Source organism: Acanthaster planci, linkage group LG04 (genome assembly GCF_054643075.1).
Source record: "Acanthaster planci isolate LZ-2023a linkage group LG04, COTS_SCS, whole genome shotgun sequence".
NCBI lineage: Eukaryota > Metazoa > Echinodermata > Asteroidea > Valvatida > Acanthasteridae > Acanthaster > Acanthaster planci.
Genome location: NC_141780.1, coordinates 8,247,175 through 8,259,506, shown reverse-complemented (window position 1 = coordinate 8,259,506; position 12,332 = coordinate 8,247,175). Strand labels below are relative to the sequence as shown.

The 12,332-nt window shown below is 39.1% G+C and overlaps 2 protein-coding genes across 5 annotated transcripts in view; both read right to left on the bottom strand.

Moving 5' to 3' along the window:
* The window catches only part of LOC110974894 (uncharacterized), a 39,324-nt gene extending 34,913 nt beyond the window's left edge, over positions 1-4,411 (bottom strand). For 2 of the 4 annotated variants that reach the window (XM_022226826.2, XM_022226828.2), the window contains exon 1: positions 3,646-4,400. In XM_022226826.2, coding sequence (XP_022082518.2) covers positions 3,646-3,694 — 49 coding nt within the window. In that variant the 5' untranslated portion in view covers positions 3,695-4,400. Of the gene's footprint in view, positions 1-3,645 lie in introns of all 4 variants that reach the window. The other 2 variants (XM_087136224.1, XM_022226827.2) reach the window with 2 other exon arrangements.
* A 1,048-nt stretch (positions 4,412-5,459) lies between these two features.
* The window catches only part of smc1a (structural maintenance of chromosomes 1A), a 30,718-nt gene continuing 23,845 nt past the window's right edge, over positions 5,460-12,332 (bottom strand). Inside the window, exon 24 of the mRNA XM_022226825.2 lies at positions 5,460-9,366. Within this exon, the coding sequence (XP_022082517.1) occupies positions 9,274-9,366 (93 nt within the window). The 3' untranslated portion in view covers positions 5,460-9,273. The remainder of the gene's footprint in view (positions 9,367-12,332) is intronic.

Below are 12,332 nucleotides of genomic sequence, written 5' to 3'. Positions count from 1 at the left end.
AGATCTGTCAATATCCTTAAATTCTGAAGACAATTGTCTGCAGTCTTGTAGATCTGAATACTCTACGCTTTGCAGAGTGAAATCAGCATTTACACAATGCATTTTTTTCAACATAAAAATTGGAAATGCATATTATAACCTTCTTTTCAATTTTTGTTCTAAAAATTGACCAAACTTTTCACAAACTAATGCAACACTCAGGTTTCCTTTGCAGAATGACATCACAGTTTTTCTCATGAATATGGAAATATTAGCATATAAACCAAAGGCTGCAAAATACGGGGTACCTTAAAATAGTGACATAAAATCAAAACTGAGGTTCAAGAAACAAAGGTGCATTTTTAAGGTATGTATTAAAGAAAGTGCACTGCAGTCACCCTTTTCTTAGATGTACTGTGAATACACTAGTCTAAAGAGCAAAGACCTCTTTTCTGCTAAGCAGATAACACTGCTTGGTGAATTCACGAGCTAAGAATGAAGCAGTGTTGAACCAGCCACTTTTACGCAACATGAACAGCATGGCATTTTTGTAGGGAACTTGATTTGTGCTACACATAAGTACATGTACATGTACAGCACAGTAAATTTTTGAGTTGAAAAGCTCTACACAATTGGCCCCATGGGAGATTTTTCGGAGATTTAGTTTCATCTGAGAAGCTCTACAAAATTGGCCCCTTGGGAGACTTTCAAAGATTTACTTTCAACTGAAAAGCTCTACAAGATTAACACCATGGGAGATTTTTTCAAGACGTAGTTTCATCTGTGGTCCTACAGATGTTCACAACACAACACTACAGCCTTAATTAAAGTGCTGCTTCATTAGGTCCAGGATGGTCCATGAGATTTGTCAAAATTGAAATGGGTTTATCTGCCCCAAGTTGAGTTATACCCTAACTGGCAAAGACAAGGCCAGATGGTGGGAAGTTTTCAGCTAGGCTTGTGCATGCGAGGTCTGGTGAACCTGTGCAAAGACCTAACAATAATAAACAGGAATTGGTTGCTTGTGCCCAACATGTCCCATGCCAAACACATGTATGCATGAACCTGTGCACATACACAATGAATTCCTACCAAAGGGCTGCCCTTGCTAGTACATATTAAAAACAGGCTGTTAATTTCCACTTAGAGTAAGAGCAGAAATATGTGAAGAAGCTTTAACTGCAATGGTCCCCGCTTTGCAAAGGTCCAGAGTAACTTTATTCACATGTTTTATGGCCTTAAGAAATTGTAAATCTTTAAAAGCCTTACTTACTCAGTTACAAGCAACTTGAAGTGAAATGGCTGTTGGGAAATACGATCTTATAGATAAACCTTTTAACTTCCTGCTTACAAACAATAACCATGTAATAATGAAATAAAAAGGCTTTAAAGGTGACTGGAGTCTCTTTTCTTGTTGGCTGTTCAAAGGAATCTTAAGAATCCCCAGCATGAAACAGGTGTTGCACAGGTGTTGATAATAAACATCCTGGTTGCTTGCCACCAGGGTCAAATCAAACACATGTGAAAGTAATTAGCAAACACCTAGCACTGGTAGCTCCACACAACTAATCTGCACTTATCAAAGGATATAGTGTACTCAAGGGCAGATCCAGGACCATTAATTTTTTCTTTTTTTGGGGGGGGGACTGACAGATTTGAGAATTTGGCCATGTCTGAACCATGGCTTAAATTACTACGCAAAGTCAAGAAATACCACATGTGCTGTGGTGGCCATGACATTCTATCAGTAACATCTTCATGCATTACCCATACTGTAGATAAATGTGTTCTTTCCAGCTGTGGTCAAAATCAGATGCAAGTAGTTTAACCTTTCTCAAGGTGAGGCCACAATTGCAGGATTTTCACACAATACATGAAGGAACGGAAATGACAGTCAACCCAAATTGCCTTTATTTTGATACATTTCAAAAACAAAATTTGGTTCCCATTGCTTCCCCCCATCCACCAATCAGTGTACTGACCAACCACATTCTTGGTTATGAAAAAAGTTTCATGGGCGATGGTTACCTCATGTTGTATAACACATACAGCTGTGGTCAAGGAGGGAATGAATATGTCTCTGAAAAAATGATAAAGAAATGCTGCAATTAAAGGTTCCGCCAGAGGATTTCTCGTCTGTGAAATCCATGTATAGCTGCAAACAGCACACAGAAGACATGCAGGTCACTGAACAGATGGTACCAACTTTTTATGCTCACAATTAAGCAGTTGCCAATATGGCAAGAGTTCTTTAAATTCACGTGAACATAATGACTTGAATTCTCCATACTAAAACCACTGTTGCTATACCTCGTGATTCGGGGCAAGCTTTTGCTTAGTTACATAAGAGACGCCTTGCAACTATACACTGTTCTCAATGGATAGGAACGACACAAAGGAAATGAGTCCATTGCAGAGATGGTGGTCGCTATGCAAAAGCTTGCCCTGAATCACGAGGTATAGTAACAGTTTCTTTAAGCTGGGGAATTCAAATTGTTACATTTCTATACAATCAGATAACACAATGTACCAGATTTTATTCAAATTTAACTTGCAAGTGGCTTATTGCTAACATGCACTGATAGAGTTGACAAGAACAACATAACCAAACCCTTCAAGGGTAGCTGCAATAAAAAACTAATATAAACCTCCAAAATGCACCTTTGCCTGTCAGTTAATGTAATTTTCAATTTTTGTTCCACTACTGGTATATCAAAGGGTATTTTACTGCCTAACGGATTTATGCTAATGAATTATTGAATATTTCCATATCCATGAGCAAAACTGTGATGTCATCCAAAAAATTCAGGATTTTTTTATTAGCTTTCGCTGGGCTAAATTTTCTATAGTGATTCATTGTTTTTAAGTACATAGCAATAATCAGGCAATCAAGCCTTTCTCAGAAATATTTTAACTGAAGTTCTGGGTTTACAGTTGGAACAGAAAAACCTATGCACTGAGCTTTATCTTCCCTTGATGACTTAACAGCAACAGCACCCTCAGTTGTTCAGGAAAGCAAGACTAATGTCAACTATGTGCATTTTTAATGCATTCAACCAAACATGGGCGCAAAATAGTTTTCATACATTGATGAGGAGTACAAGTTGCCAAGAAACCACTGTCAAAGAAAAATTTATTGCCATTACACTTTTAAACTTTTAGTTTTTACCCCGTCAAAAGAAAATAAAACAGCTTCAAGTTGGCTACATTTATTCCTAATTCCATTCCCAATTTCATATCTAATTCATAATGTTAACTTAGAACATGGGCCAGAATGGCAGAAACCTCAGATGAAAGAAAAGCAGGTATTTAGTCATGCATTTGAACACAGGCAACTAGCAAGAGGACACTCATGAGGAAACATCCATTCCTATTCCCACAGGAACTTTGGCACATACAAATAAACAAGTAGGAATACACATTACATCATTCATGTCTTTAGATACACGTACCATTTACATTCTAATTTCAAGGCAGTCTGTTAACATACTTCAGTACTTACTTGCCTGTATGCAATAATTTTAGTGCAAAATCTAAACAGCAAACATTCAAGATAAACAAAATACATAAAACAAGTACTACAACTTTAACTCAGTTGTAAGCAAAACATGCACATTGTTTTGCAAACAAGCACACAAAAACTGTGAATAGAAACAGATAACTCACCACTGACTGTTGCAAAAACTGCCAACAGAACTGAAGCTCCCCGCCACATTGTTTATTCCCAGCACTGTGTAGAACTCAAATCCGAACACAATCTTGATCTATTGATAGCTGGAAGATGCTTGAGATCATGGATGAGATCAACTATAGTGGCACCTCTTTGCTAGTTGTAGTATATTGTCTGCTTGAATTATGTGAGGTTTAACAAGAATCACTCACTTGTCTCAGATGGCCAGAACTTCTGCTTGTACTGAGGAAAATCTGGTCCCAAAAGACTCTAAAAAGAGAGGAAGGCTAACAGCCACAGTTGATCTTAAACACAACGAATGCAATACTCCACAGTGACTTTTGACGATGTGCCATCCAGTAAGTGGGTAAAATGAAGCCAGCGGCACTCAGCAGTCTGCAATGGACCATGCAAGCATAAACAGCAAGTCAACACCACATCTGGGGTATCAGGGCAGAACAAACACTGCGTGTACCAGATTGTAACTGCGGGTTTTTCTGCCTTCACAGTGCCTTTGGGGATGCCAGTTGGCCCAGTAAATATTCCAAGGGCAGAGAGGGTTAGTTGTACCTGTGGGGTTTGTTGCATCACCTTATGTACTCACTGCCATATTAGTCCACAAGAGTTGCCAATTGTACGCTCAATTAAACAATAGCCTCATTACAATGGGAACTTGTGAAGCAAGCACATTCTTGAAATTGTTCCAGTGCCAGCTCCCATCAAAATGAGTCTGATGACAGGTTACAGCTCCTGCCCAGGCATGTTGTATGTTGTACATAATTAATTGACGCATGGAGACTGATCCAAGCATTTTGGGGGGCTGTTTCAGTTATCCCAACCAAAATGTCTCTTTGATCTTTTTTCGCCTTTGGGGTTATCACAACCCAATAACAGCCTTAACTCTTCCAACAAAGTTTCTTCAAACCTCCTTTGAAAGCTGAATATGAATTTTTAGAACAATGAGACACAAAAATGATAAGTTCAAGAAAAAATAATTTTAAAAAAGTGGTCTTACATGTTTAAAAAAATTCCTTTGCCTCACTCTGTCTGTATGAGGCACCACTTTTTAATTGGTAAGATATAGCATAAATGGAAACTTGTTGGCTGTATCGTGACTCATTCTCTGAATCAAACACAAAGGAACTATTGTCAGTCTTTATTCTAAATTCAGTACTGGGTTCAAGTCTACTGGCTCTAGACCTGCGAGAACTTTCAAGAACTTTCATGGCAGGGTCCCACCTGCAAGAGGTCTGTTTGTGGATCACCTCTATTATAACCAAAACCATCCCTGCCTGCCAAGTACTCCAAGGTCAAAGTGATTTACTGCTAACTGGTGACCTCACTTCCTCCCACTAAAAACACTAAGCCTATAAGCAGGGCACCACCTTCTTCTTTAGAAAGTGGTAAGGTAAAACCAAAGGTCTTGACTTGTAGCAGTTGACACAACTTTTTGCACACAACCACACAGCACAAGTTACACAGATGGTAATTGGCACAGTTGCTAAGCAACTTACAAGCCAACACAGTAGTTCAAACTGTCAACGCAAGGGTCGCAACAATTGTCAATTTTGTAATGCAAAGTTCTTGAGAATAAACGAGAGAAAACAGCACTAGCTATGAGCATTCACTGCTGCGTTTCATTTTGGCATGTACCTTAAAGCAAAAGATGTTTAGCTAGTTACATTACTTAGCTCAGTCAAGTTTGCCCCAAGATCACATATGGGTGTATGGGCATATATCTTCTGTCTTTCATTTATGATCACACAGCAAAGTGACAAATCTGTAAGAACTGAACTCAAGATACTTCCTGTACACGGCACAATAGATTTGTATGGTCTACAGATTTATTTGTGAACATTAACAAGAGAATTGTCTTAAACAATAAACATCAACCTGGATGGCTTCTTTACTCAACATGTTTGACAAAAAAGGCATTGATACTCCCCAGAATCCTTTTATAATAAAAGTTTAATGCATGCAATTATCACAATGCCACATAAATGAGAAACTATGTCAAGCTATTCTCCATTTAGCTCATATCTTGGTGGATACTTCTCAGGAAATCTTTCAGAACAAACTGTACGTGCACAACGTGTACATGTAAGTATTGTCCAAACGTATTTCCATGAGTCATTTCTCATTCATCTGGCTAACACGCTGGTTTTGCCAACATTGAAACCAACGAAAGATGAAACATCATTGCAATTTAATAAACTTGGACCAACTTGTATTACGGCACTTCCAATTTAACAGATGTTAAAAATTGGATAAAATCAAAATTTCATGAATTCCTTCATAAATACTGGTAAATATGACACACTTTATAAAAAAAAGTGTAATGAAATGGTCTCTGTGTAAGAATTGAGTGGGTTTCTTGAACTCCTTGAAATTTAAGATATTGATATACAAGTTCCAGATCACAGCTAATCAAGATTCTGAAACAATATCGGCACTAATTAATGATGGATTAATATTTTTGTTATTACCCTTCCAGTAGAGCTTGTTCTTGGTTCAAGAACTATTTTTGACACCCAAATAACAGTTGTAAGGTAAGCAGTGACCAGGGAATTGCTCACATACACAACTCTGTATCCATCCCATCTACATCTTGAACAATGGCCAGGCTGGGTTGATTCCGATGAAATGAGTTGGAGAACAGTGTATAGTACAAAAGAACCCAGGCTAATGACCACACACAATGATGCAACATCTCAGATGGTAGTGATCAGTGTTCATCCAACCCAACAGGCCCGAAGATGCATCTTGTGGCTTTACTTACAAGATAGAACCCAGGACTGAAGATGGATGTGTGCTTATACATGCAGATATTAACTCAGCTTGATCGGTGCTGAAACATTATTTGTTCAACTGGAAAACAATGATGGATGGGGTAACTAACACTTCTTGAAACCATCAGAAGTAAAGTACCCATTCATGACTGCAGAGCTTGTCTATTCACTGAACTTTGCAGCATTCCACACAGCGAGACATATTACTGTTTTGATTTGGTGTGATGCCAAGCTACGTCATCAATCTAATTAAAGCTCAATTTTTGACAACAAAGTGAACTTCTATTACCGTAGCAGCCATGATGTAACAAATTGTTGGGCTCAGTGCCACAAATAATCTGCATTAACATCGATGAAAGCAGAATTTGCACTAGCACTTGAAAGTCTGATTTGACTCAAACAGAACCACTGTTGTTTTTTTTTTTCATTTTAACAAGAGGCCACGATTAAAAAAATGTGTCCTCAACAATTCAATGAAGAAACTTTAGGGCAAACTGGCATGAAACCAGAAAACTTGGCCAATGGAAACCAACTGTCCTGAACTCCATATACCTGTATGTCAGGCCTAAATTTTGGGCACTTGTCATAAATTGTACAGATTTTTCTCTACATACAATGTACTTCTCAGGAGTAAAACTCCCTTTTTATGGGGCCATTGCTTACAATCTAACACCAACCATGCGCAAAAAACTGTTGAATGATAACCAAGTGACAAAATGAATAATTCAATTGACACATGATCAATCAATGACTCACCAATCAGATGACAGCTTTTTACTCAAGAGTTGTCTAAATGTTTTAGCATCATTGTAATAAATGTGCTCCACAACCATGAGACACTTCTGGTTTTTTTTGTTACACGTGCATTTGATAATGTTGCTTTGTCGCTTAGTAGACAAGGACTGTCTTACATTTTTCCTGCAAACTGACATCCTCGTTAAACATGTAAACGTGGAACTGCAGCAACACTATTCCCATAAAAGGCCAGAGACAATCGGCAGGACTGGGGATAGTTGGTGCACTTGTACTTGCGGCAATCTGTCTGTGACTTCTGACTGCGGCAATTTGTTTTCACTGGGCCTCGCACCATGCTGGGAAGCCCCATGTGCAGCTATTCAAGTGTTTTTGAGACAAATTCATCTGGGCATTCCCAATCCCCCCTTGCTGTATGTGCTCTTGCCTCAGGCATAGCATACTCAGAGGTTATTCCCTGTCTGAAGATGTCAAAGTAATGATGAAAGCTATGACACAACTGCATAAACTATGGCACGCCGGTTCTCGGAAAAATAATTTTTGCCACTCATCAGAAGCACGTCATAAAATGCATTCATCATTTTGCGTAGCATGTGTTTCCTATACCAATGGGTTGAAGAGGGTCAATGGCACTGTTGTTTTTCTTTTTGTATGAACTCAGTTTTTGTAGCAAGTAGGAGGTGATAATTTTGTATTACCATGTTCGTGGTTAGAAAACCCTTAAACCACATAGATAACTGATGAATGTACATCAGAAACTGAATGAAATAAACTCAGTTCTGTGGTTTGAAGATTTACAGGTCCCTGCTTTCCAGGCGGAAAAAAGGTTGTTTACATTTGGGACGGAGACTGGTGGGTTGGGTTGGTTTCCCTCTTCCCATGTCTCTGAGGTGAAGCCAACCACATCACCTCTGACAACCATAGATTTGAACACCAGACAAATAATCTTATGTCTGGATATGTGTTAACCAAGGATTGGACTGCAGGTCACTGCTCCTTTTCCAATTTGTGGTTGCACCAAAATGACTCATCTGTCAGAAAATGTGACCAAGCTGACAACTACTTCTTAGTAAACTCTATATTGTAATAGCTCTCTCACTTCTCTCAGCTCAATTTATGGTATGATATGGGATTGGACACAGATAAAAATAACACCAACTTCTTGGGGGCCTTTCTATGGAAACAAAAATACCAAACAAAATGACAAACCCATCTTCATTTCCAACAATTTTTCCTTTTTCTCCATCCAGGTTATTTGTTATTTCACAGAGCACTGTTATATTTCTGGGATACAATAATTATCCTGAAGTCAGCGAAATCAGTATCTCAGTTATGGCCAATAAGTTGATTTAAAGATGTTGTTTAGACCAAATTACAATGTGACCTCGATCACGATTTCACTTTCTTCCCCCAAACATTTACTAAAATGGAATTCATAGTGACCAGTCGTTTCACTCACTATAGAAATAAGACATGAGACTTAAAATCAAATAGACATGAGAGGGGAATTTTATATACAAACATAGACAAAAATAATCAACTATTCCCTTAAACTTAATGTAGCTGATGAACTCTGCACATGCAAAAAGGAAGAAGTCAGCATCATATCAAGACCCACTGTAGGTAAACTATAATGAATACAGTTGGAGCTAATCAAAACTGTACGATATTACACTCTAATGAGCAGAAATGGAAAAGGACTGAAGAGAAATTGAATTTGAAAACCATTTCACCTTAATACAACAACCTGTCTTTCAATAATCCCCCTTAAAAAAGATGATTCACATAAATCTCAACTACAACATAAACAGCATGGAGGAAGGACATAAACCTTACTCCATGACAAACAGTCAGTTGTACAGCCTTACATGACAAAGGAAACACAAAATGCCTATTATGTACAAAGCACAAGTATACACTATGGCTTGAGAGTAATCAGTTGTTATTACAGACATGTAGCTCCTGACTACACTTATTTTGATCACATCTGCTTGGAACTGCTACCCACGTGGTGGTGTATCCTCTCTCCTTCCAATGCCAGAATCCCCAGTTGACAAGCTTTAGTCTGCCCTGCAGGCGTAGTTAGCGCACTGCTTTGGGACTGGATTCACTGGTGGCCTGGGCATATTCAGTCAGGTCAAGGGTCAACACCTTACTGATGGTGCATTCTCCTTGCTGTAGGGGAAGGGAAAAACATATCACAGCCCTGAAATGAACAGGTTAGGATCTCAGCATGGCAACACCGGAAACACAGTGAAGTCAGTGTGTGTATAACTTCACCACATGCAGAGACAATTCAGGGGCACAACATGAGCGGAAGTCAGTCATTCCCTGTACACTACTACCACTTCTGCTATCAAAAATATGGTTGTGCAAGTAAATTGTGGTTTAAAGTGAAGAATGAGGTTTTACCAAAATCAATTTGGAACATCTTACAGATGATATTTGAAAGTGCTTGTTCAAGGTCACATTCTCATTTTCCGTGAATGTTAAAATTCCAATGAATCATACCATTCTAAAGGCCAAGATTTGATTTTATACTGATACATTGACATGAGTTTCTTTTAAACTTAGTTATATACCTTTTTTACGATTCTCACAACAATTAACAATAACTGAACCAATTTTGACCCAGTTGAAGGATTGTTTCCATACAATAGCCACACTATTTCTTGCCAAAGGTAATGAGGGCACTGTTGCAGTGACGTCCATCCAGAGAAAGAGAGCCAAAGCCCTTCAAGACACTCAAGGGATATTGGAGAACATTTTAAGCATGCATACCAATCTGCAATTTGTCCATCGCCACTCAGTTCATTCCTCAGATTACCTCACTTGAGTTCATTTTGCTTTAAAGTCACAGAAGCAAAATACCCTGTACCTTAAAATTTGGTGAGTATTAAAGGTTTGAAGCAATTACACGCTCCACTCAACAGACCTGTAGCTTAAAACATTCACTTTTTATTTCCATTTTAACTGAATTTATTAATTGACACAAGTTAACCCCAGTTAACTCAAATTCAATTTCCATTCATGAAAAGTATAAACCAGAAAACACAACGCTGAAGGGAACACTGAAATATGGGGGACGCAGCATCTATCAAAAACTGACAACAGTACCGAATTCCAAAGTGGACTGTATCAACCCTGACGATCCCCAGCCAGCCTAACTCCCAACACTAGGCTTTGGTGGAATCTGTTATGATGACTAATGCACTAGTAAACTGACTGGTGCTATGTAGGATTAGGGAGACTACAAATAAACAGTGTCCAACTGTTTATGTGTACAGCTCACTGTATGGTGTTTGGATTTGCAATGATGAGGAAGGTTCCTTGTGAATCACTCTAGGGAGAAGGGTTAAATAACATCCCGCAAATCACTTTAGTTTTAAATTTTTTATCAACCACCTCACTCAGTGCCATCAAGATTTAAGGACATAAAACATCAAACACAACAACATAAAGCTCAATTGTGCATACAGCAAAAGAAATATCAGTCAATAATGACCAGCACTCAGAAACACTGCTGGGTGCACTGAACCAATTCAAGCTCCATTGAAAATAGTGTAAAATCAACCAAGTTTGGAGCCCCATGGCAGGCAACTGAAGTCCCTGAGGCCTCTCAAACAAAAAAAATGTGTTGTTTGGTCCTTTAGGTTTCATTTGATTTTCAATTTTTAGTAGGTTAACCAATGAATTTTTAATTATCCGCCCAAAACAAACTCACCCCCCAAAAAGTGAATGTTGCCAAGCCCTCCCAGCGGCCATTTTTCAAATGACATCCCTCACCTTCCTTGGGCTCTTCTGACTAATTTTCAATCCCATTTTTGTCTGCTTTGCCCCGGGATGGGTGCCCCTGAATCTACAGAGATGATCCTGGCCCATACTGACACAATCCCACCCTCGCTATTTTGGGGGATTGTGGACGGGAGAATGACCCAGTCTATTATATTTCTTCGCTATTTTACTGGTATTCACGCGGGCGCTGGGCATGACAGTAGGCTTCTATTGGATAAATGTTTGTGACCCAGTGACTAACTTGCTTGAATTGCATTATTTGTGAGTACAGTGGAGCGCCGCTATAACGAACATGACGGGGTCCACGCTAAATGTTCGGTACTGCGGTCGTTCGGTATAGCGAAATTAACTGCCGAACATTTCGTTGCCATGTTGAATAGCACCCTCTCTTGTCTAACTGAAGTGCGGCCTCTTGTGATACTATGATTCACTGTTTTCTTGATGTTTTGCCATTGCATTTACGCTTGAGGTTTATTTTTGTTTTTTCATGAAATCTTGAGTTACAAAATTGATATTTGATTTATCCTAAAAGTCGTGAAGCTACCGCTCAGGATCCATCTCTGATGCATGCTGTGGCAAATCTCGGTTGATTTGCAACTGCATAATGTTCCGTAGGTTTCGTGCACAAAATATTGGGAGCCAAGGACGATGTTCGGTACAGCCGAATGTTCGGTATAGCTGTGTTCGGTACAGGGCGTTCCACTGTAATTACAGAGATTTCCAAAATGCAGTGTCGCCTTTATGGCATCATAACAAGTGATAAGACACAACACCAAATGGTCAATTAAAACTTAGTACAGTATTATTTATTTTTACAATTCAAGCAGACTGCTCAGAATGTGAACAGAAACGATGAAAATTGCAGGTTGAAAATTGCAGGAAGAGCGACATGTTGGCTCTGACGTTGTACTGTACACGTATGCACGTATACAACTGTACGCACGCGCACGGTATGATACTACGAATGTGCACACTTACACGAGGCCGCACAAAATTATGCTAGTCTAATCCTTAAACAAGTGAATTCCATTACCGATACTGCATTCAACGTCTGCAGGAACTAGACTACATAGCGCAGTACTCGTATCGAGCCCAAAATGCAACATGGATGTACATGTACGCACACAGCAATGTGAACCGTACTACTCCTGCCGATGTGCGTACCAACACCGAGAACATGTCTCTACGAGAAAAGCCTGCAGTCAACGGAGCATGAATGTGTTGCCATCGTTCTCATGTGTGTGTAGTCAACGGTTTACACAGCGGTGTGCGTACGTACGATGCAACTGGGCTCAATACGAGCGCCAGGTTTCACATTTTACTTGTACATAATGCAAGCGAAATAC